Consider the following 21,529-nt stretch of genomic DNA (forward strand, 5'->3'; position numbering starts at 1 on the left):
CACACACACACACACACACACACACACACACACACACACACACACACACTTGTGTCTTCCAGTTCAATATGGTCTTTTTATTTTCATTCCACACATCCTAATTCCATGTGATTGGCAAGACCTACCTCAAACACTGGGAACTTTCAAATACACCCAGCAATTCTCTCATCTTGGAATTCCCACCACACTCCATTTATCCAATTCATACCTAACTTTTGGCCTTGTTACTTTTAGCCTCCCTGCATAGTATCTACGTACTGGCTTTAGTTCCCTCAGTAGGAACACGATATTCCTGAAGGTCAGAAGCCGTGCCAGTTTCAATTCTATATCCCTCCAAGGGCCTAACACTGTTCCTGGCACACACATCTATTAAATAGTCGCATGAATGCATGAATGAACAGACAAACAAGAACACTGAGATCCTTCCAAGAAATTCCAAATTTGTGTGAACTTCGGAGATCTGATTAATTCTTTCCTGGCAAACACATAGAGCTCTGAGGACTTGTCTACCCAGGGCATTTAGGCCAATTTATAAGAAAGCTGCTAGATTAGTTGAAACCAAAGCAATAAAGAAAAATGAGCCCGAGCAGCCCGGAAAATCAACTTAAAACAAGGTCCTCGCGCACTGTGTTGTGTGTGTGTGTCGAGGTTATGGATTATTTCAGACACACGTGTTGAAATGAAATGTGAGATAAAGGCTTGGTGGTGAAGACTTCCCATCTGGGGGTTCTTCGTACATAGCTAAACTCAACATATAGACCTACCTTTTCACCTAGGGATCACGTTTATTTTTCTTTCTTTACAGCTTGGAAGGAAATCCATTACTTCAAATTGAAGTGGAGCCAACATCGGAGGTGAGAATCAGAGAGCAGTGAAGCGACATTTTCCAGGGACTGCCCAGAACTTGGCAAAGCCGACTGACGTTTTGGATGACGCAGAGGGCTTGGGGTCAGGTGGGGGCTGTGGTGGCCCCGACTGATGGATGTTCTAACTCTGGGACAATTAGCAAGCAGTGGCCCCTCCCAGCACTGAGCCTAATGGGCCATTATATGGCATGCATCATGGAAAAGCCAGTTGTGTGGAAATTGTCAAGAGATTTGCATTCTTAGTTGAAAGATCAGCTCAGCGCTGGGTGAATACCAAGGGGGATGTGTCCTACTGCCTTCGGAAAGAATACGTGGGAGGAGGTGGGGGCCTCAGGGATGCTGGGCTTGGAAGTGTTGAGAATGCTCTGGGGCTTCTTCCCACCTGCCTAAGCGGCTGCAGAAATACATGAAGTGCCCTGGCTGGGAACCATGGAGTCCTGGCCCCTCAGCTCTGCCACTGTACTGTGTCTTGTACTGAAAGGAAGCGAGTCAGGGCTTCCAAGGAAAATCGTGTTCTTTTCTGGAACTATTTTGGTTGTTGAAAAATGATCCCGGGAGAAACCAATGTCCCCTGTATTGTTTCTCATGAGTGTGCCATTGGGGGCAGCTTGAGGTCTTTTGGGTCAGGAAGACCTATACCCAGTCAAGAGGCCACCTTCTCAGCCTATTTCATCAGGTCCCAGGGTCTCTGGGAATCCCCGCTGGCCCTGGCACCTGCTGCTCCCACAGTTCCGCAGGAGAATCCAAGAGGCAATTAGCCCCCAAGCACCCCTAGATATCATGCCGATAAGGTGGGTCCCTACACCTTGAGCATTTAACTCTAGGGGTAGTTACGCCGAAGTATGCCTGAGTCATGTGGGTATGCGTGATAAAAATGCAGATTCCTGGTCCTGGCCTGCTGGTATTTTGATCCAATAGTGCTGGGTGGGGCCCAGGAATCTGCATTTTCTTGGGCCTCCCAGTGGGTGTTAAATACAGGTGGTCAGGTCTGTACAAAGAACTTAACAGGCCTTCATCTAAAACCTCACACCAGCCCTGGGGCAGATTTTATTACCCCCACTTTACAATGAGGAAAGGCAGCCTCAGGGAAGTAAAGCAACTGGCTCAAGGTCATACAGAGGCCAGATTTCATCTCGCTTTGTCTGATTGTTAAGCCCGTTCTGTTAACCCCTCACTCTCATGTCTCCTACTCTCCCAGCTGCTGCAGGAGCCTCAGACATCTAGCTTGTAGCTCTGACCTCTCCCAATTTTTGAATCATCCATTCCAAATTCCCTGGGGGAAGCAAAAGATACTCCATGTTGGCGGTTGTCATGTGTTACATGCAGATGCACGATGTACCCATTGTTTTAGCCTGTCTAGCCTGTCAACTTTATCACATGCACATAAACAGCCAAACCAGAAGGCTATGGAAGAATAGGAAGGCCACTGGCTATTTAAGTCCAGAGACCTGGATCTTAGTCCCTCCTCTGCCTGGCTGCATGACCTGGAGTGAGTCACTTCCCAGGGCAACATATGGGACTTTCAGTGCTAAAACCAGGAAGCTTCCAGCAAACTAGAATGGGCGATCCCCATAACACTTCTCTCTGAGCCTCAGTATCCCCCCGTTTAGCACAAGAGAGGTGGATGATCATGATCTCCCTTATCAGCACCTTCACTGTAGTATGATTCTAGACCAGATTCTAGACCTGGGGAGACAGAGGGACGTGTGTCTGCACAAGCTCCAAATGCACGCAGAGATGTGTCCAGACCTACGCATGCGCACGGGACCCAGCAGGACCATGAGGGAGGCTGGGGCAGCGGCAAACACAATTCTGACCTCTCTCCCACTCCGGCCACAGAATGAAGAGGTCCATGAGGAGGCCGAGGAGTCAGAGGATGACTTTGAGGAGATGAACCTGTCCCTCCTCTCGGCCCGGAGCTTCCCACGCAAGGCCAGCCAGACCAGCATCTTCCTTCAGGAGTGGGACATCCCCTTTGAGCAGCTGGAGATCGGCGAGCTCATTGGAAAGGGCCGCTTTGGGCAAGTGTACCACGGCCGCTGGCACGGCGAGGTGGCCATCCGGCTGATTGACATTGAGAGGGACAACGAGGACCAACTCAAGGCCTTCAAGCGGGAGGTGATGGCCTACAGGCAGACGCGGCATGAGAACGTGGTGCTTTTCATGGGCGCCTGCATGAGCCCGCCTCACCTGGCCATCATCACCAGGTCAGTTCCACCTGGGCTTCCACCCGGGGATTGGCGAAACTCTGCGTCTGGCATGGTTGAGAAATGGTTTTCTGCTTACTTGACCGCTCTGGTTAATAGACCATCTCCAGTTCTACCACGCACAGTTTACTTACATGGTTTAAGACTTAAGATTCCAGAAAATACTTAATTTATTTATTTGTTGTTTTAGAGACAGGGTCTCCCTCTGTTGCCCAGGCTTGAATGCAGTGGTGTGATCATAGCTCACTGCAGCCTTGAACTCCTGGACTCAAGAGATCCTTTCGCTTCAGCCTCCCAAATAGCTGGCACTACAGGTGTGTGCCGTCACACCTGGCTAACTTTTTCATTTTTTGGTAGAGATGGGGTCTTGCTATGTTGCCCAGGATGGTCTCAAACTCCTGGCCTCAAGCGATCCTCCTGCCTCGGCCTCCTAGACTGCTGGGATTACAGGCCTGTAAGCCACCACGCCTAACCCCAGAAAATACTTTTAATGCTAAAACTCTTTAGCAAAACCAAAGACTACTAAATGGGGAATCAGAAACGTCAGGTCTAGTTCCCCCTCTATTCCAAGTATTTGTGTAACAGCTTCTCAAAGAGTCACTTTCTCCATATGTGAAATGAGTATATTCGACTAAATCAGGAGTCAGCCAACTTTTTCTGTAAGGGGCCCAATAGTAAATATTTTCCGTTTTGTGGGTTGTACAGTTTCTGTAGCAGCTACTCTACTCGGCCACTGTAGTCTGAAAGCAGCTATAGACAATCCGCAGATGAAATTGCAGGGCGGTGTCCCAATAAAACTTCATTTACAAACCCAGGGAGTGGGCTGTATTTGGCCCATGGGCCGTAGTCTGCAGACCCCGGATTAAGATTCTTTTTCTTTTTGAGACGGAGTTTCACTCTTCTTGCCCAGGCTGGAGTGCAATGGTGCGATCTCGGCTCACTGCAAACTCCACCTCCCGGGTTCAAGCGATTCTCCTGCCTCAGCCGCCCGAGTAGCTGAGATTACGGGCATGCGCCACCATGCCTGGCTAATTTTGTATTTTTAGTAGAGACAGGGTTTCGCCGTGTTGGTCAGGCTGGTCTTGTACTCCTGACCTCAGATGATCCACCCGCCTTGGCCCCCCAAAGTGCTGGGATGACAAGCATGAGCCAAGATTCTGGTAACTGTTATTCTGGTTTTCGTGAAAGTTGCAGAGCACATTTGCAGTCTTTACCATTGTGGTTTGGAATATCCAGGATCTGTGGTCTATGAGTACACAGAAGGGATAGTTCACAGAGAACTAACATTGCGAAAATGTTTCTCGGACTTTCTCGGATTTGCTCTCTGGCCTCTCCCAGAGGCTTGAGGCATTGGGAGAAAAATAGCTTTGGTTTTGATGGAACGGTTGTGAAACAATCCTTTGGTTTGTTTTTAAACTCTGGCATTGACTCTCCTGTGACGTTAGGACTGGCCTCTGCAGTGGCATTCTTAGTATGACCTGTGATGCCAAGGGCCCGTTAGGAGCTCCCTCCTTCCTCTACTCAGCTCAAGCAGTGAGACCCCAAATGCACAAGTCTTGCATCTTAGCAGGCCCAGAACAGATGCTGTGGGCTCAGAGAAGGGCTGGTGTGTCTTTGATCTCTTCCCTTGTGAGACAAAACCTTCTTGAGTCCACTTATAAGAACTTGGTGATTGGTAGAAGGTACATTATATTCTGTATCCATAGATGATGCAGATGGTGGGTTGACTGGAGTGACTCGTGCTTTGAATGATAAGCACTGGTAAAAGATTAGAGATCTAGGGATGGGCCTCCAAGCCTCCTTAAATCAGGGTAAAAATGGTGGTTCTCAACTCTGCACAAGACAGAAGTGGCTCTGAAGAAATGAGCCCAGGTAATCTTCAGGGGCTGAGCTGTTTTGAGTGTAAGCTTTTGCTGAGTAACGACTCCACAACTCAGTGGTTTCTGTCTATCCTATGGATAGTTCTGGGCTGAGCCAGACTCAGTAGCTGGGTTCTTGTAGTTGGCTGTGGTCAGCTCTGGGTCAACACGGGGATAGTCAGTCTTAGATGCCCTCATTCGTGTGTCTGCTGGTTGGCAGACTGTCAGGGGATATCCACAACAGCCTAGCTCAGGCTCATTCTCATGGCGGTCTCAGGTTTCCAAGTGCAGCGAGAGGTCAAGACCTACATCTGTTGGCCAAAGCAACTCCTATTCTCCACTAGATTCCAGGCATGGAGACACAGCCTCTACTTCTGAATGGGAAGATCTGCAATGTCCCGCTGCAAGGACATGGATGCAGGGTGGAGACAATCTGTGGCTATTTTTGCGATTTACTACAGAGAGGCCCTTAGCTCCCTTTCCTTCCCTTTCTTACCCAGTATATATCATCATCTTTTAGCAGCAGTCAATAGCCTATTTACTTGGGATACACAAGTCTGGTTGGACGGTGGTCTTTTCCCTACCCCTGGCCTTCTCTCCATTGCTCCCATCTTAAGCTCTTACCCCATCTTTCTCTCTGGTCAGTTCCTTACCACCCTCCTGCCTCCCTGTTCAGCATTAACTATGGAGCCTAATCCCCATGCCTCCCTCACCCCCTTCTCAAAGGCTAGCAAGTTGGAAATAGACAAACTCAGCAGCCATCCTCGAAAAACGAGTGGTCATTATGAAAATGTGTTGCTCATCCTGCAAGCCAGCTGCATTTGCGGCCCTCTTCTATTATGTACAGAATTCTGAGCCCCCCTCCCCAAGCGCCATAACTGCCTACAGATTTCACAAATAGCCCAGCCTTTTCCTGGCACCACGATAAAGACTCTGCAGCTTTGGGATGTGTAATTGGTTTCTGAAGTGTTTTGGTATTTTGTGTGAGGATGCCAGATGAGCCCCAAAGAAGTGGCATTGATTCCATATTATTGTGTTGTTATATATTTATCTTAGGGAGGGGCTCTGTGCATCCCTCTCTCTGTTCAGCACTGTCCACTTGTTGGCTCTCCAGGTTTCTTATCTGCACGTTCAGTTTGAAACCAAATATTTGAGTAATTTGATTAATCACTTGCGTTCGCACGGTTGGCTGGCAGAGGTTGATGGTTGGACAATAGCCAACCAACTGGAACCATTTTTGGACCCTAGATTTATTTTACAGGGAACATAAGACCAGATAATTACCTGGCATATTCTGGATCAATTCACAATGGCGCATTCTAGCCAATTACTTAGTAATTATCATCGAAGTTAACAAGTATTTCTAAGATTAGCTTCCTTGCAATGCAATATATGTGGCTCTTGGGGAATGAGTAATAATCAACTAGTTACCCAATTGCTATAGCCACAAATGCTATTAGCAGCAGGATTGCTAAATTGTTTCACAATTGGGTCATTATGGGATTATTGCAAAGCTATCGACGGTCAGCACAATCACGCATGTTAAAAACTCCAGGTGAAATCTGAAAGCCAATAGAGTTGAGTGAAAGTGTCTCTCACCCTTCTACCTTGCTACCTAGGGTTTCACAAGCCTCAGTTTCTCCTTCTGTAAAATGAGCAGGTGGAAGCAGATGTTCCTCGCAGTGTCCTGCCAACTCTGACAGTATTCTTTACTTGTCTGATAATGAGCTGTGTTTGAGAAGCAGCTGGGAACAGTGCATCTCAAAGATGGTGTACCTGGACCTTCCTGCACCAGAGTCCTAGGAGAGGAAAGGTGTAAAAATGCAGATTCCAGAAAAAAGACTGTGATGGTGGCCGGTGAGGGCAAAGGGGAGAAGGTGAGGGTAGAGAAGCTGTCAGGAGCAAGACTGGAGAGGGCAGGGGTTCTCAAGCCTGGTGGAGGAAGGGGAGCTTTTAATATAGTAACAGTGCCTGGCTCTGTCCCAGAGCAGAGTCTCTCATCTTCAGCACTACTGATATTTGGGGTCAGAAAAGCCTTTGTGGTGGGGACTGTCCCATGCACTGCAGGATGTTTGGCAGCATCCCTGGCCTCTACTCACTAGATGCCAGTAGCACTAAGCCTCAAGTTGTGACAACCAAAAATGCCCCCGAGACATTGTCCAGAGTGCAGGGGACTCCATCACACAGCCAGGTTTGAACCCTCAGTTGTAGAATCCCTGATGAGGAGTCCTGATTTTATGCCAAGGGCAGTGAGCAGCCGTTGGAGGGCTGTAGGCAGGGGTGCGACATGGTGTTGTTGGAGAAAAAGAATGAAGAAGCCTTAAAAATAAAGGGTGGGTGCACAAAGGGAGATATTTTGCCTAGTGCAAAGGCAACAACAGTTCAAGGAAATGATCCATTTATCTGCCCAAACTTCCCATTGTAATCAAAGAGCTGATGATCTTAGTGGACACCCAGTGTCCTTGCTTTTACCCCATTTTGCTGCCCTCGGTCAGACTGGCAAACCCTGTGTTATGAAGATCACCATATTAGGGTTGCTGTTTTGACAGTGGGTGAGGCTCTGAACCAGCAGAAGCCAAGCCATGCTAGGTGGCATGGCTGAGCCTTTTTGCTGAGATCAGTTCCCTGGTTTTGGGGTAGAACCAAGGCAGAGCCCTCAAAAATAAACCCCAAAAGCCACAGATTCCATCAGCTTTCAGCAAGTGCTTTGCTTCAGACCAGGCATGGTGAGGTTCTGTTTATCCTTGTGCCTATTTTACAGGTGAGAAAACTGAGGTCAGAAAGGCAGAGGGAGCCCTTGCCCAAATCGTAGAACAAGTAACTGGCAGAACTGGGAATAAGCAAATGTATATCTGAATACTAGTCTAGTAAATTCCTTCTTTACCAATGGCTGCCTTAGCTACATCAAGGGCAATGGGCTCCATCTGTGAGCACTTTCATGGCACAGAGATTCAGCATTTTTGGTCATATCACAATCACCTGGAGAAACTGATCACAATTCAGGGCTGAGGCCCCATCCTACTTCAATTAGCTTGGACCTCTATCCTTTTTAGTAAGTGCCAGGGGATTTTGTTCACACCGCAGTTTAAGAACCACTGGCCTATTAGAACTGAGTTTCATTTTTGTAGCTTTGATTTTCTGGTGTTTATGTGCTTCTCCAATACCCTGTAAATTCCTGTGGCACCAGCACAACCATGCACGTGCACACGTGCACACACACACACTCACTCCTCTTCCACATATACCCTAAATTACACACCAATTCTTCTCTCTCCTGTTCTCTTTCCCACATCCCCTCAAAGAAATGCACACAGTCTTTCCCTGCAAAACACTCATTCCACAAATATTGGCAACTCACAAAACTGCTGTGCAGAACTCAGAGAACATACAGTCCCTCACAGAAGCCCCCACCTCACCCCCTTCCCCACTGCCCAAATTATTTTGTAGAACTCTAAAATTATTTAAATCTGTGCTTCTTATCATGTGGTTCCCTAACCAGCCTTACCTGTGAACTTGTTAGAAATGTTAATTCTCTCTCCCACCTTCCCCTGCTGAATCAGAACCTCTGTGGGTGTGTCCAGCAAGCTGGGTTTTAAGAAGCCCTATACGGAATTCTGGTTCATGCTCAATTGTGAGACCTGCTGCTTTAAAGAAAGTGGGTCCTTCTTCCCATCTGGAGCAAACTGCTTTTACGACTGCCAAGAGCTTCGGGCACACCTTGGAAACTTCTTCTCTCAGGCACTACTGAGAGGTGTGCAGCTGAGTCCAAAATGGGTGAGGGCCTAGAATGACCCAATATCAGCACCTCCAGGGGCCTGAGAGCCATCTGTTAGCTTCAGTGCTAGCACATTGCACTAACGTGCCTTCCACAGACATTCATCAGACCCCGGCACAGTGCCAGACCACATGATAGACACTCAGAACACAGTGTCTACAGTTTGTACTGTGGACTTTGCATTCCAGAAGAGACAGACAATAACAAGTTAAACAAACACATAAGATCATTAAAGCACTGTAATAAGTGCTGTGAAAGCCACAGACAGGGTGATCGATGGGTCAGAGTGATGAGAGGGCTATTTTGAAGAGGGGCTCAGAGGGGGCTTCATAGGGGAAGTGACATTTGAGCTAGGATCTAACGATGAAGAGGCGATGGCCATGCCAAGAGGCAGAGAAAGAGCGGTTCAGGTAGAGGTACTGCAGGTGCAAAGGCCCTGGGGTAGGTATGAGATTGGTACATTTGAGGAGCTCTAGAAAGGGGCTGCAGAGGCCAGATAATTGCAAGGCTTTGAATGCCATAGAAAGGAATGTAGCGTTTATCCTAAGGCAATGGGAAGCCCGCGTAAGGTTTTAAATGGAAGCTGCCCACACTACTCCGGGGGTTTCCTGATGGCCAAAATCCTACCTCCTCTTGCACTCAGCTGGTTGGTTCAATGTGTCAAAATGCATACGGGTTAGAATAGTGATGGCATCAAGGAAACCCAGCGCCAAAAGGCACAAGCCGAGAGAAAAGGCCCTGGGGTATCCTGACTGTCAGTTTGCCGTTTCCACGTGTGGGGCTCTCAGGAACGATACCAGTGAATTTCATCAGGATCCTCTCCCAGGAACTGGAGTAGGACGGGGCGAGGTATTAGGGGCGTTACCTAAACATCTCGTAATTGAGAGGCTCAGACTGTGTGCCCCAGGAAAAAAGAGGAAGGAAGAACTGGATTTCCCCATGCCCCCCAGGATGATTTTAAAAATTTCTCATTTGGCGCATGTCACCAATCCCCTCGCTGGGTTCCCAGAGTCTGAGAGGCATCTTCTCAGTTATGTGAGGTTAACTGTTGCCCGCATGCATGAAATATCCAGCACTTACCCATCTCCTAGGGACAAGGTAGTAATGAAATCCCATGGGGCCTCATTTGCACTGCATTTTTAAATCCAGTAAATATCAGGAACTACTAAATAGATTATTTATTTCCAACTCCAAATCAGTTCCTGTTTTCCATGCTTTCAAATATAATAGCACCAAGCTGCTATATTTGACAGACAGACGCATGGAGAACCCTGCCTTCTGTTAAGGTGGTAGCTCAATCAACTTGCTTTTTCTGTAACTCCTGTACTTGTGGTCTTTCTGATTTTTGTTTCCCTTCAGGCCAGTTTGATTGTCCTAAATATAACGTACAGGAGTTGGGGGGCCTGAGCACATGAAGATTCCGTCCCCATCATCGAGTGGAAGCGGCTTCCTTTTATGTTCAAAAAGCTGAATCGCTTTCCCTTTATAAAGCACAGCTGAAAAGGTTTTTTGTCTGTGGCTGCCTTTAATTGTGCTGAAATGTAAAGCACCCTGGGACTTTTGTGAAGGAAGCGCTATAAATGTACAGCATCATTATCATTATTATTATCAGCATCATCTCATGTACATTGCATACGCCTGTGTAATACATCCTATAAACAGCAGAGGATTTGCGATTTGCATGGCCGAAGACCTCACCACTGGCCACCACTCTCCTCAAATCTCAAAGATCCTGAATTAGCACGCGTGACATCTGTCATCACTTTAAAAAATTGTGTGTCTTATTACACAAGTGAATGACTTGTTTGCAATTGCAAATGCAGATCAGCAGAAAGAAGAAAATGAAATTCATCCACAATGCCTCCAGCCAGAGAGAATGACATTAACATCTTAGTGTATATCCATCCAGGCATTTGTCCCAGAATATGTGTAAATTCACACTTTGTATTGGTCAGGGTAATGGTAGCTGATGTAACAAATAAGCCTTAAAACATGAAGTGGTTTAACGCAATATAAGTTTATTTCTTGTTCATGTAATTGTCCAAGATGCAAGTTTTTGGATGGTAGGTGGCTTTTCTCCACATATGGGGGGATCCAAACCATGTCCATCTTTTGGATTTGCCTTCTTCTAAGCTGCACAGTCCTCTGCCTCTAGCTAAGGAAAAAGGAAGGGGCATGGAACATCCTACGGACAGGGGGTGGTCTGTAAGCCGCCTGCAAGTGGTACACATCACTTCACTTATGTGCCATTGGCTGGTGCTGAGTCTGTTGGCCACACCTAACTGCAAAGAAGGCTGGAAAATAGCTAACTGTATTCTCAGGAGGAAAACAGTGGGATTTATGAACAGCCAGGAGCTCAGAGACACACATTCATCTTTATGGATAGATCTTCTTCTCCCATGAGCAACAGACTCTTACCAGCAACCCTGTTTCATGACTTGCTATATTCACTAAACAATGTGTATGGAACACTCCCCTTTGGCATTTGGGTCTATTGCAAATTTCTTCACTCCTGCTTAATTTCTCCACAGATAGAATGGGGATAACATTGATCTCTTTTGCAAGATGGTGATAAGAATTAGAGATGTATACGAAAAGACTATAGCATAGCGCCTCCTGTAACTGGAGTGCTCAATAACTTTTATCTCCTATAAAATGATGCTATAATAATAATGATATAATAACAACAACAATAATAATGGTAGCAGCAAATGGTAGAAGTCATATATTTTCTCTCAGGTACCAAAACATCTTTGACACTACAAACAGCAAGTGTTTTGTGTTTATTATAATACCAAATGATAGGAGTCCGTGGCTGCAGTTTGATTACTTGGATTTGTGTCCCAGCTGTGCTCCTGGCTTGCACCCTGGCCAAGTTACTGGACCTCTCTAAGCTTTGAGCTGTCCAGAGGGAGATCTTGAGTAGGGAGCTAGGTATCCTGGTCTCAAGCTTGGACGAAAGGTTGGGACTAGAAATAACCGTGTATGAGTCATCTGCATGGACGTGGTGATGGAAGTCATGGACTTCTGCTGAAGCTGAGGTCCTCTGGGGAAAAGAGGAGGGTTGCCTGAGGACGAAGCCCAGAGCACCTGAAGCCCGGAACACCTGCAGCATTGTGGCCCGGTTGAGATGGGAAATTCTGCAAGGGGACCAAGAAGAAGTGGCTGGATGGTAGAGGCAACCAGAGCAGCATGAAGTCAGGAAGCCAACCCAAAATTGTTCCCACTGTGCAGCTTCTCCCATCTCTGTCTCCTCTTATTACATTGCTGTGTTTTATTTTATTTTTGAGACAGGGTCTCGGTCTGTCACCCAGGCTGGAGTGCAGTGGCACAATCTCAGTTCACTGCAATCTGCGCCTCCTGGATTCAAGTAATTCTCCTGCCTTAGCCTCCCCAGTAGGTGGGATTACAGGCACGTGCCACCTCACCCAACTAATTTTTGTGTTTTTAGTAGAGATGGGGTTTCGCCATGTTGGCCAGCCTTGTCTCAAACTCCTGACCTCAAATGATCTGCCCGCCTCAGCTTCCCAAAGTGCTGGGATTACAGGTGTGAGCCACCGCACCTGGCCTGCATTTTATTTTCATCAAGGTGCTTCTCATCACAAGATAATTATTATTTTGTTCTTCTGTGTTTGCTCACCTAGTTTTTCCCCTGCATCCCCTCCCCCACTTTAGAACATAAGCCCCAGGAGAGCAAGGATCTCAGCTATTTGACTCACCTCTGTATCCCCAGCCCCCAAAATACTAGGTCCTCCATACATACTTGTTGAATGGATGAATAAGTTTACAAAAATACGTTCACACGCATCAGCACAGCCTGCTCCTCTAGGCAAGTGTAGCAGCAGACAATGAATGGTGCTTTTTACTTAGAATCACTGAGAAATGAGTAGACATAAGGAAAATATAGTACGTACTGGAGGGATGACTATAGGATGTGGGAGAAGTAGCAGTGATGAAAAGAGAAGAGATGCCAAGTATATGATGTAAGTTGTAACAATGCAATAAAGGAGTATTTGCCCCACTCACTTACTGTGTATAGGGTCCAGTGCCTGATGATGGAAATAGAGAGAGGAAGGCATGATGTCTGCCCCTCATGGAGCTCACAGACAAGGAAATTAACTGGATGATTCTCCAACAGTGTCGTGATCTCTGCAATAAGATCCCAGGGGTACATGGGGACCTGGAACCTGCCCCTTATCCAACCAAGTAATTAGGCAGATGGACAGGAAGGGAGTGACATTCCTAATGGAGGGGACAGCATAAGCAAAGGCTTAGAGGTAGGGGGTAGCAAGGCCAGGGGAGGGGCAAGAGCTGGAGTAGAGGATGTATATGGGGAGTAGCAAGAGATATGAAACTAGAGAGGTCCGACCAGGCACGGTGGCTCACACCTGTAATTGCAGCACTTTGGGAGGCCAAGGTGGGAAGATCTCTTGAGCCCAGGAGTTCAAGACCAGCCTGGGCAACATAGGAACACCCCATCTCTACAAAAATTACGAAAACTAGCCAGATGTGACGGTGTTCTCCTGTAGTCCCAGAGAGTTGGGAGGCTGAGACAAAAGGATCGCTTGAGCCTGGGAGACTGAGGCTGCAGTGCGAGAGCCATGATCATACCACTGCACTCCAGCTTGGGCAACAGAGTGAAACCCTGTCTCAAAAAAAAAAAAAAAAGAGAGAGAAACCGAAGAGATCTTAAAGGACCTTTCAAGTCAGGCTAAGGAACTTGAACCTTTCTCCCAAAGGCAGTCAGGGGAGCCACGCAGGGATTAAACCAGAGGAGGGACACAGTCTGGTTTGCGTTTTATAAAGACTACTTTGGGACATTCCCTCTTCTTAAGAGAGCTTACAGTACGGTTGTTGATGTATTCCCCTCCTCCAAAAATGGTGTGGAGGGTTAGTGTTGCTCCTAATCAGACATTAGCAGGAACAAATGCAGGCTTTAATGCCCTAGGTTCTAAGAGATTTTTGGCATGCCTCCCATAGGGGAAAGCAACAGGGAGTTGGCAGGCCTTTGGAAACGAAGGCATTTTCAACAGCTTTCACTATTTACCAACGTTAAAAATAGCCAGCTGCATTTGCATGTTTTGAAGGCAAGTGTGGGCAACATCGGGCCCTTAACATGTGTTCCAGAAAGCAAAGGAATGGTTTCCTCAGTGTTGCCGGCAGGCAGTGGTTAAACAAAGAATTGGGAGTATGGGGACAGCTTTACATAGGGAGACAACGTTGTAATTAACAACCCTCTGAAGTAGGTACCATGCAGTCCATTTCCTTGTCTGTAAATAGGGGAATTGAACGGTACCTACTTCAAGGGATCATGAAAGGGATTCAAAAGACAGAAAAACCAGTAATGCACGCAGGTTGGTCAGATTGCAGGGAATCAGCTTTTAATTATGATTTTGCCCAAGGTCATAAGCTAGGAAGAGACTGTCTGATTCATACTGAAGCTTGTATCCACCCACCCTCTTGTCCTCTTTCCCTTTCTAGCCGTGCCTGAGTCAATCCCACTTTCTTATGCCCCACGGACACCTTAGGAACGCCCCACTGCTGGGTCCTATTCCCTGGGGAGGACAACTGACCTACCTCCAAATCAGGTTCATTGTCCAAACCACCAAACCTGCCTGGCTTGTGACTTGTTGAGTTGGCAGCAGGCACAAATTGAAACCCTGCCACTTGTCACTTTCCCTCCCTTTCCCCAGCGGCAGATGCTGGGGTGGTGAGAGTGGGAAGGGCAAAGTCAGTGTGTCTGCACTGTTCAGAAACTTGCTGGGCCCCAGGCTTTGGTTTGATGTATTCCCAACCTGGCTCCAGTTGCTTGATCACTGCTCAACTTTGGCCTTGCCCCCTGCCTGATCATGTTTAAGATAATTAAGTCCATAAATCAAATAATAAATAGATATTGACTCCTTGTCATGGAGTATATCAGGATTGATTGACCACTGGGAATACTGCTTTCCTCAATCAATGGGGAGCTGTGAGGATAAATAAATCTTGATAATGACTGGCAAGAGGAAAATCAATAGATGTATTAATATATGCATTGAGAGCATATATCTTTGTGAAGTAAGAATTTGTTTGGCAGAAGAGGGAAATGAGATGGAGGGAGGACAGACAGAATGACTCAGTATCCCCAGACTCACCGATTTTTTGGGGGGTGGGCGGTGAACTACAGAAATCCTAGGAGAGGTTTTCCTCCAAGAGAAACTGTATTTAGTGTTTGCTTTTTTTTGTTGTCTAGATGTCCAGTGCCCAGAAATCCCTTCTGCCTATGGGCAGCGAGGTTCTGTTAATGTTTGGCTTTCTGGTGTCACTGGAAGAAAATAGAGGAGGGAAAGGTGGGACATGATGGCAGGTTAGGACCAGGCTACTGAAGTTAGGCTCAGGAAGCAAAATCAAGAGACTTTGGTTGGGGATGTTGAATGTGAGGTGCCTCTAAGTCTAAGTCTATTAAGAGGTGATGTTAAGTAGACATTTAGATACCTCGCTGTTCAGAGATGAGTTCTAGACTGGAGATATTAGCCTGGGAGCCATCCATGCTGGGTGGTATTAGAAAGCGTGGGCATTAGACAGTATTAGAAGGCATGGATTTCACACTGAAACGTGCATCAGAAGCTCATGGAGGCTTTTGAAAACACAGATTGCTGGGTCCTACCCCCAGAGTTTCTCATTCAGTAGGCCTGGGAGGGGCCTGGGAATGTGCATTTTGACAATGTTTAACAGTCATCCCAGGTGATACGGATGCTGCAGTTCTGGGGACCCCACTTTGAGAACCAGCAGCTTTGTTGGGGGAAACAAAAAGCTGAGAAGAGAAGAGGACAGAGCATTCCTGCAAGAAAGACTGATAGGAACCAGAGAATTGAGGAAAACCAGGAGAGGGTATTGTCACGGAAGCTTGGGACACTCAGTGTCCAGCAAGGGGAGTGGTCAGCGGCTTAGAGGCTGGTGTTGAAAGGACAAACGGGATGCAACTAGAAAAGTGTCCCTCAGAATTCTTGCAGCCTTAACATCTTGTTAGGCTGTGGTTTTACCACTGCATGCAGACTTCCTTTATTCACTTGCCCAGTGACATTTGACAACTCAATCTGTAATTTGATAATTCAACCTGTAATTGCATACCACGTACATTTCCAGTGTAGGGCTAGCGTTCAGTTGGGAGTGGAGCTCTTCACCCTCTGAACCAGATTAGTGAGACTATTTCAGTTATCGGAGTCATCGGAGGGATCAAGGACAGAACTGGAAGGTCCTTTCCCAGCAACAGTTCCCAGCAGGAAAGAGCTAAAATTCACCAGAATGGCAGTGTGAGGTCGCTGAGACAGGAAATGCATGGACTTCCAGGACACCTGTCCTCTCTGGGGACTGAGCAGTATTGTTTTCCAAAGTGATCATTGATGTTTGCCACCACTGTCCTTTAGAAATACGGAAGGGAAGTTGGTCATTTGGGCGGATGATTTTTAACATGAAAGAGGGCTTCCTTGTGAAATGGCACTATGGATATTTATTAAGGGGAACAGATTCCTTGAGCAACTACTGCACACTAGGCACTGTGCTAAGGACTTTGTAGATACTGCTTTTTAAAATCGTTATCCTGTTTTACAGATGAGAAAGCTGGGGATTAGAGAGGTAAGGTGGCTTGTTCAAAGACGTATAGCTGGTGTCAGGCTAAGCTAGGGCATAACCTTGACCTCTGATTTCAGAGCTTGAGTCCTAACCCTGCCAGGCTGTACTGTGTCATCTTAAAGAATGCATAAAATCTTTGTTTGGTTATTCTTTTTGGCTATTCTCCATGCCTTCCCAAGATGAATTTCATAGGTCACTGCCATAGTCTGGCCACTTCTCTTACTCTTGGGTATAAACGAAAATTTGTAAGAATCTTCTGCCATATAGAAATTTTGAACTGGAAAGAAATGTTCTTCCACATCAGAGTTGAGCACCTGTGTGTCCGCCAGTGCCTGGCCTTGTGGATCATCAGGAAACAGAAGCTGAGGGTCACCAAAAAAGCCTGTAGGGGAATTCTTGGTTTGCTAGTTGTTCTGGGTCTTGAGTAATTGAACTTCAGTGCAGATTTGCTAACACAAGTTTTTTTGTTTTTTGTTTTTTTTTTGAGACGGAGTCTCACTCTTTCACCCAGGCTGGAGTGCAGTGATGCGATCTCGGCTCACTGCAGGCTCCGCCCCCCGGGGTTCACGCCATTCTCCTGCCTCAGCCTCCCACGTAGCTGGGACTACAGGCGCCCGCCACCACGCCCGGCTAATTTTTTGTATTTTTAGTAGAGACGGGGTTTCACCGTGTTAGCCAGGATGGTCTCGATCTCCTGACCTCGTGATTCACCCGCCTCGGCCTCCCAAAGTGCTGGGATTACAGGCGTGAGCCACCGCGCCCGGCCCACAAGTTTTTCTTTTGTGTTGGTAATCACTTAGACTGTCTGAGCCTCAGTTTCCGCATCCGTTCAATGGAGGTAGTAATAGTCTAACAGTCCCTACCTGGTGGGATAAATGTGAAGATTCAATGAATTAATAGACATAAGGATCTGAAAATAGTGCCTGGTACACATCAAGTGCTAGATTAGTGTTGACATCTGCTACTGGTGTTGCGGATTTTTGTTTGTTTGTTTGTTTGTTTGTTTGTTTGTTTTTTGAGACAGGGTCTCAGTCTGTTGCCCAGGCTGGAATGCAGTGGTGCAATCTCAGCTCACTGCAACCTCCACCTCCTGGGTTCAAACAATTCTCCAGTCTCAGCCTCCCGAGTAGTTGGGACCACAGGCACATGCCACCATGCCTGGCTAATTTTTGTATTTTTGGTAGAGACAGGGTTTCTCCATGTTGCCCAGGCTGTTCTCAAACACCTGAGCTCAAAGCGACCTGTCTGCCTTGGCCTCCCAAACTGCTGGGATTACAGGCATGAGCCACTGCTCCCGGCCTGTTGCAGATATTGTTACTGCTAGCACTGCACCACAGGTACTCAATGGAGGTGATGTAAATACAACACTCTTGTCCCTTGCTGCAGTAGAAAGAATACTGGGTATGGAGTTAGATGTCCTGGATGAATGTTCTAGCCTTGTCACTTGCTAGCTGTGTCACCTTGGACAAAATCACCTCACCTCTCTGAGCCTTAGTGTTCTGATCTATCATATAGAGGTAACTGTGTGCATTTCTCTAGGTGGTTAGGCAAAACTGAAAATTCTTCATAAAGTGACCAAGACTACAGAAATGTGGAATAATCTTTTAAATCATGTAGTAATAATAATAGTTTATGAAGTATTGACTATGTGTCCAGAACTGTTCTAAGCACTTTGACTTTTTTCACGTATCAGTGGGCTTGGTGCTTTTGGTATTGATGGAACTAGGATTTGAGCTCATGCCTGCTGTTGTCAAAGCAAGTATACATAAGCACCTTATTGCCGAAGAGAACTTTCTTCTTGAGTTGGCAGGTGTAGGTGACCAAAATTTGAAGTTAGAACTGCAACTGAGGGGACCCACAGTCAGCGCCTCCGTTCTTGGGACTCAAGCCCTTCAGTAGTCTCCAGGGAAGTGTCTGTCCTTGCTCTGAGACTGAGTGATGAGAAGCAGAGGCCCTTCTCCCCAGCCCTCTTGTCATCTTCTCCCTTTGATGGCAGTAGAAAGTGTGCAGCTGAGAAGTCACTCTTGCTTTAAATCAAAAGATTTGACTTCGAGTCCTCTTCAAAAGAAGATTGTTTCTTCTAGGTGTTTAAAAGACTGAGAGGAACCTCGAGAAGGGAACAGATCAGGTATCTTCAAAGGCAAATAAGAGGGTCACAAGCATCCTCAGAATTTCCCCAGCTGAGGCCAGTCCCTCCATGGCTGTTATTAGCACAGCCCTTTGGGACTTGGAGGCGCAGATCAAGGATTCTCGGCGGACTTGTTTGGAAGTGTTTGTAGACCATTGAGGACTGTCAGAGCGTCTCAGTTCCCTGGGTCTGATCTCTCTCTGAGCAACAAGGGCTGCCTTTGACGAGCTCTCATAGCTAGAGACACAGCACTGAAGCTCAGTGGATTATTTTTCTATCTTGTCAATAAGCTGCAGTTGCTAGGCTCCACTGGCCTTGCAGCCCTTCCTTCTGCAGGGTTTGGTTTGTGTGCTCTCCCACCTCCCTGCTCTCTTTCTTTCGGTCCCTTTTCCAGTCTTGGTGCTGGCCTATCCCTAGGCCTTATCTCACCACCTGGCTCCTGAATTGGAGGTGAAAACATGGTGCTTTTGCCCGGCATTCGGAGGGTTGGGCCTTCCATCAGGTGCTGAATACAAAGAGGGAAGGGGATGGATGGAGGAGGGGGCCAAGAGTTGACGTTCTTCTTCTACCACTATGTGACTCTAGATAAGCCTTTCAACCTTCTAGCTCTGTTTTCTTGTTTTTGAAATGATTATAACATTGTATGCTTTATCTTTGGCTGGACCATGTACCTCCTTGTCCGGACCTGTTTGACCTAAGCTGAACCCTCAGAAGTGAATGACCACTCATCCATCCATCGTCTTATCAATTCAACCATCTTATATCCCCCAGACCCCTTACCCGTCCCCCTGCCCATCTAGTTACCCTCTGAACCATCCATCTATTCAATATAAGCCCACCTACCATCCATCCACTCATCCATCCCATCCACCCACCCGCCCTCTCATCCATTCATTTATTCAACGTCCATCCACCCATCTATCCATCTACCCACCTTCACATCCACCCGTCTGTTTAACATCCACCTATCTATCTACCCATTCATCCTGTCAATTCACCTACCCACTAACCACCTATCCAGCCACCCATCCATCTACCCACCATTAACCTACCCATCCACTCATTTATCCACCCATGCACCCACCCTCTCATCCATCCATCTGTTTAACATCCATGTATCCATTTACCCATTCATCCTGTCAGTCCACCTATCCACTTCCCACCCATCCATCTTCCCACCATTAATCTAGCCATCCACCCATCCATTCACCTACCCTCTCATCCATCTATCTGTTCAACATCCAGCTATCCACCTACCTACCCACCCATCTGTCTAATCACCATTATTCAATCCATCCATCCATCCATCCATCCATCCATCCATCCATCCATCCATCTTCCCACTCTCCAACCCTCCCACCTATCCATTCATGCACCCATCCACTCACTCATTACTCTAGCCACCTAGCTGTTCAGCAAATAGTTGTCAAAATCTTACTCTCTAACGTGCAATCCCAGGTGCTAGAAGTTTGTGAGTGGGGCTTTTCTTCTGGGATGTGATGGAAGCAGGCAGTGTGTCACAATTAAAGCCAACTCCTTGAGGCAAGGCATGATGGCCAGTAGTGTGGAAGGGCTGTGGTCAGCATCATTCTGGTATCACGTGTTTGGAGCCAACAACAAATAAGTCTAGGGGAGCATCAGTAGATGGGAATTTTAGTGAACTGCACATCTATGGATCACATTCCCTGATGTAAACACAAAACAGGCTCCCCCTCAAAGGAAAATACAGGCAGCAGGACTAAAATAATTAGAATTGTCTTTTCCTGCAGGTTTCCTTCCCTTTGGGTCTAACTTTAGTGGAACTCAAGGCTGATGAGTGTAGAGGTCTAAGACCCTGGGAAGATAACAAGGGAGGGTGGCTTTTTATCTCAGCCTGGGAGGTGATAATAAATGGAGGGGAAGAGGATAGGCTTGGGCCATGGGGACAGGGAGAGAAGGTGCCAATTTAGCAGGCCCTGAGGTAGTTCAGCCTGATTTCCAATAGGAGTGGGGGTGGGGTCTGCTCACTGCCTATTTTATACCCCATTAACTCCCAACTCATAAGAATTTATCAGCAATCAGCAGCAGGCTGGAGTTTACTTACTCATTATTTATAGACAAAGTGTTTGCTAAGCAAATCAGTAGTTCAAACAAGATCGCAGGGGGGTAGTTTAACCCACTCAAGAAAACCAATCAGAATAAAAGCCTCAGCACATTCACTGTCTGAAGGCAGATGGGGCTGCTGGTGACAGAAGGACACTAGCCAGCCTTCACGGCTCCTGCTTTGCAACTCCAGAAGCCTTCACTTTATCTCAAAATAGTCTCTAAGGAGTATATCTTGGCCTCTTTCTGCCCCATCCAGTCTGAATTTGACATTTGGCTCTATGTTGCTGTTTCAGTAGCCTAGTAAAAGCCTTTGGTCAACCCTAGAAAGAATGAATGTCGTTTGGGGTCAAGTCTCAAAACCAGGACCCTTAAACTCATTCCCTTATGGGAGATGAATGGCCACGGCCTTCTATAAGTGACTTAAAGATCTCGGGTCCTTTCATTTCAGGAAAGCCTCTTGGATTTGAGGTTAGAAGACCTGGTTTGCCATCCTGGTGCTGAATGGCCTTGGGCAAGTCACTTGGATTCTGTGATCCTCAGCTTTCTGCTGTGTAGAACGGTCACGCTGCTGCCCATCCCACAGAGTTCAAGCAGTAGATTAAATCATGTAGGTGAAAGTGTTTTGTAAACAGAAAAATACAAAGCAGATGTGAGGGGCAAATAGTGTTTCAGGTGGATTTTAATGAAAATGAGAGACTTTTTTCCTTTATTGAATCAAAATGAGTGTTTTCAGCTTTTCCAGTGGTTTGCAACCTTGGGTGAACATTAGAATTACCTGGAAGCTTTTGAATTCTAAGTGATGCCTGGGCTCCACCTTCCACCCCAAAAGATCCTGATTCAGTCCATCTGGGGTGGATTTTTTATTTATATATGTGTATGTATATATATACACACACATACATATATAAAGAAATCTATCTATATATAGATCGATATCTATCTATCTATCTATCTATCTATCTATCTATCTATCTATCTATCTATCTATCTATCTATCT

The 21,529-nt window shown here is 46.6% G+C and overlaps 1 protein-coding gene across 3 annotated transcripts in view; it reads left to right on the plus strand.

The window, feature by feature from the left end:
- KSR2 (kinase suppressor of ras 2) overlaps positions 1–21,529 on the plus strand; it is a 526,910-nt gene that overhangs the window by 451,704 nt on the left and 53,677 nt on the right. For all 3 annotated transcript variants that reach the window (XM_058425819.1, XM_058425817.1, XM_058425818.1), the window contains 2 exons: positions 806–854; positions 2,706–3,073. In XM_058425819.1, coding sequence (XP_058281802.1) covers positions 806–854; positions 2,706–3,073 — 417 coding nt within the window. The remainder of the gene's footprint in view (positions 1–805; positions 855–2,705; positions 3,074–21,529) is intronic.

Source organism: Hylobates moloch, unplaced genomic scaffold, assembly GCF_009828535.3.
Source record: "Hylobates moloch isolate HMO894 unplaced genomic scaffold, HMol_V3 SCAFFOLD_12, whole genome shotgun sequence".
Lineage (NCBI taxonomy): Eukaryota > Metazoa > Chordata > Mammalia > Primates > Hylobatidae > Hylobates > Hylobates moloch.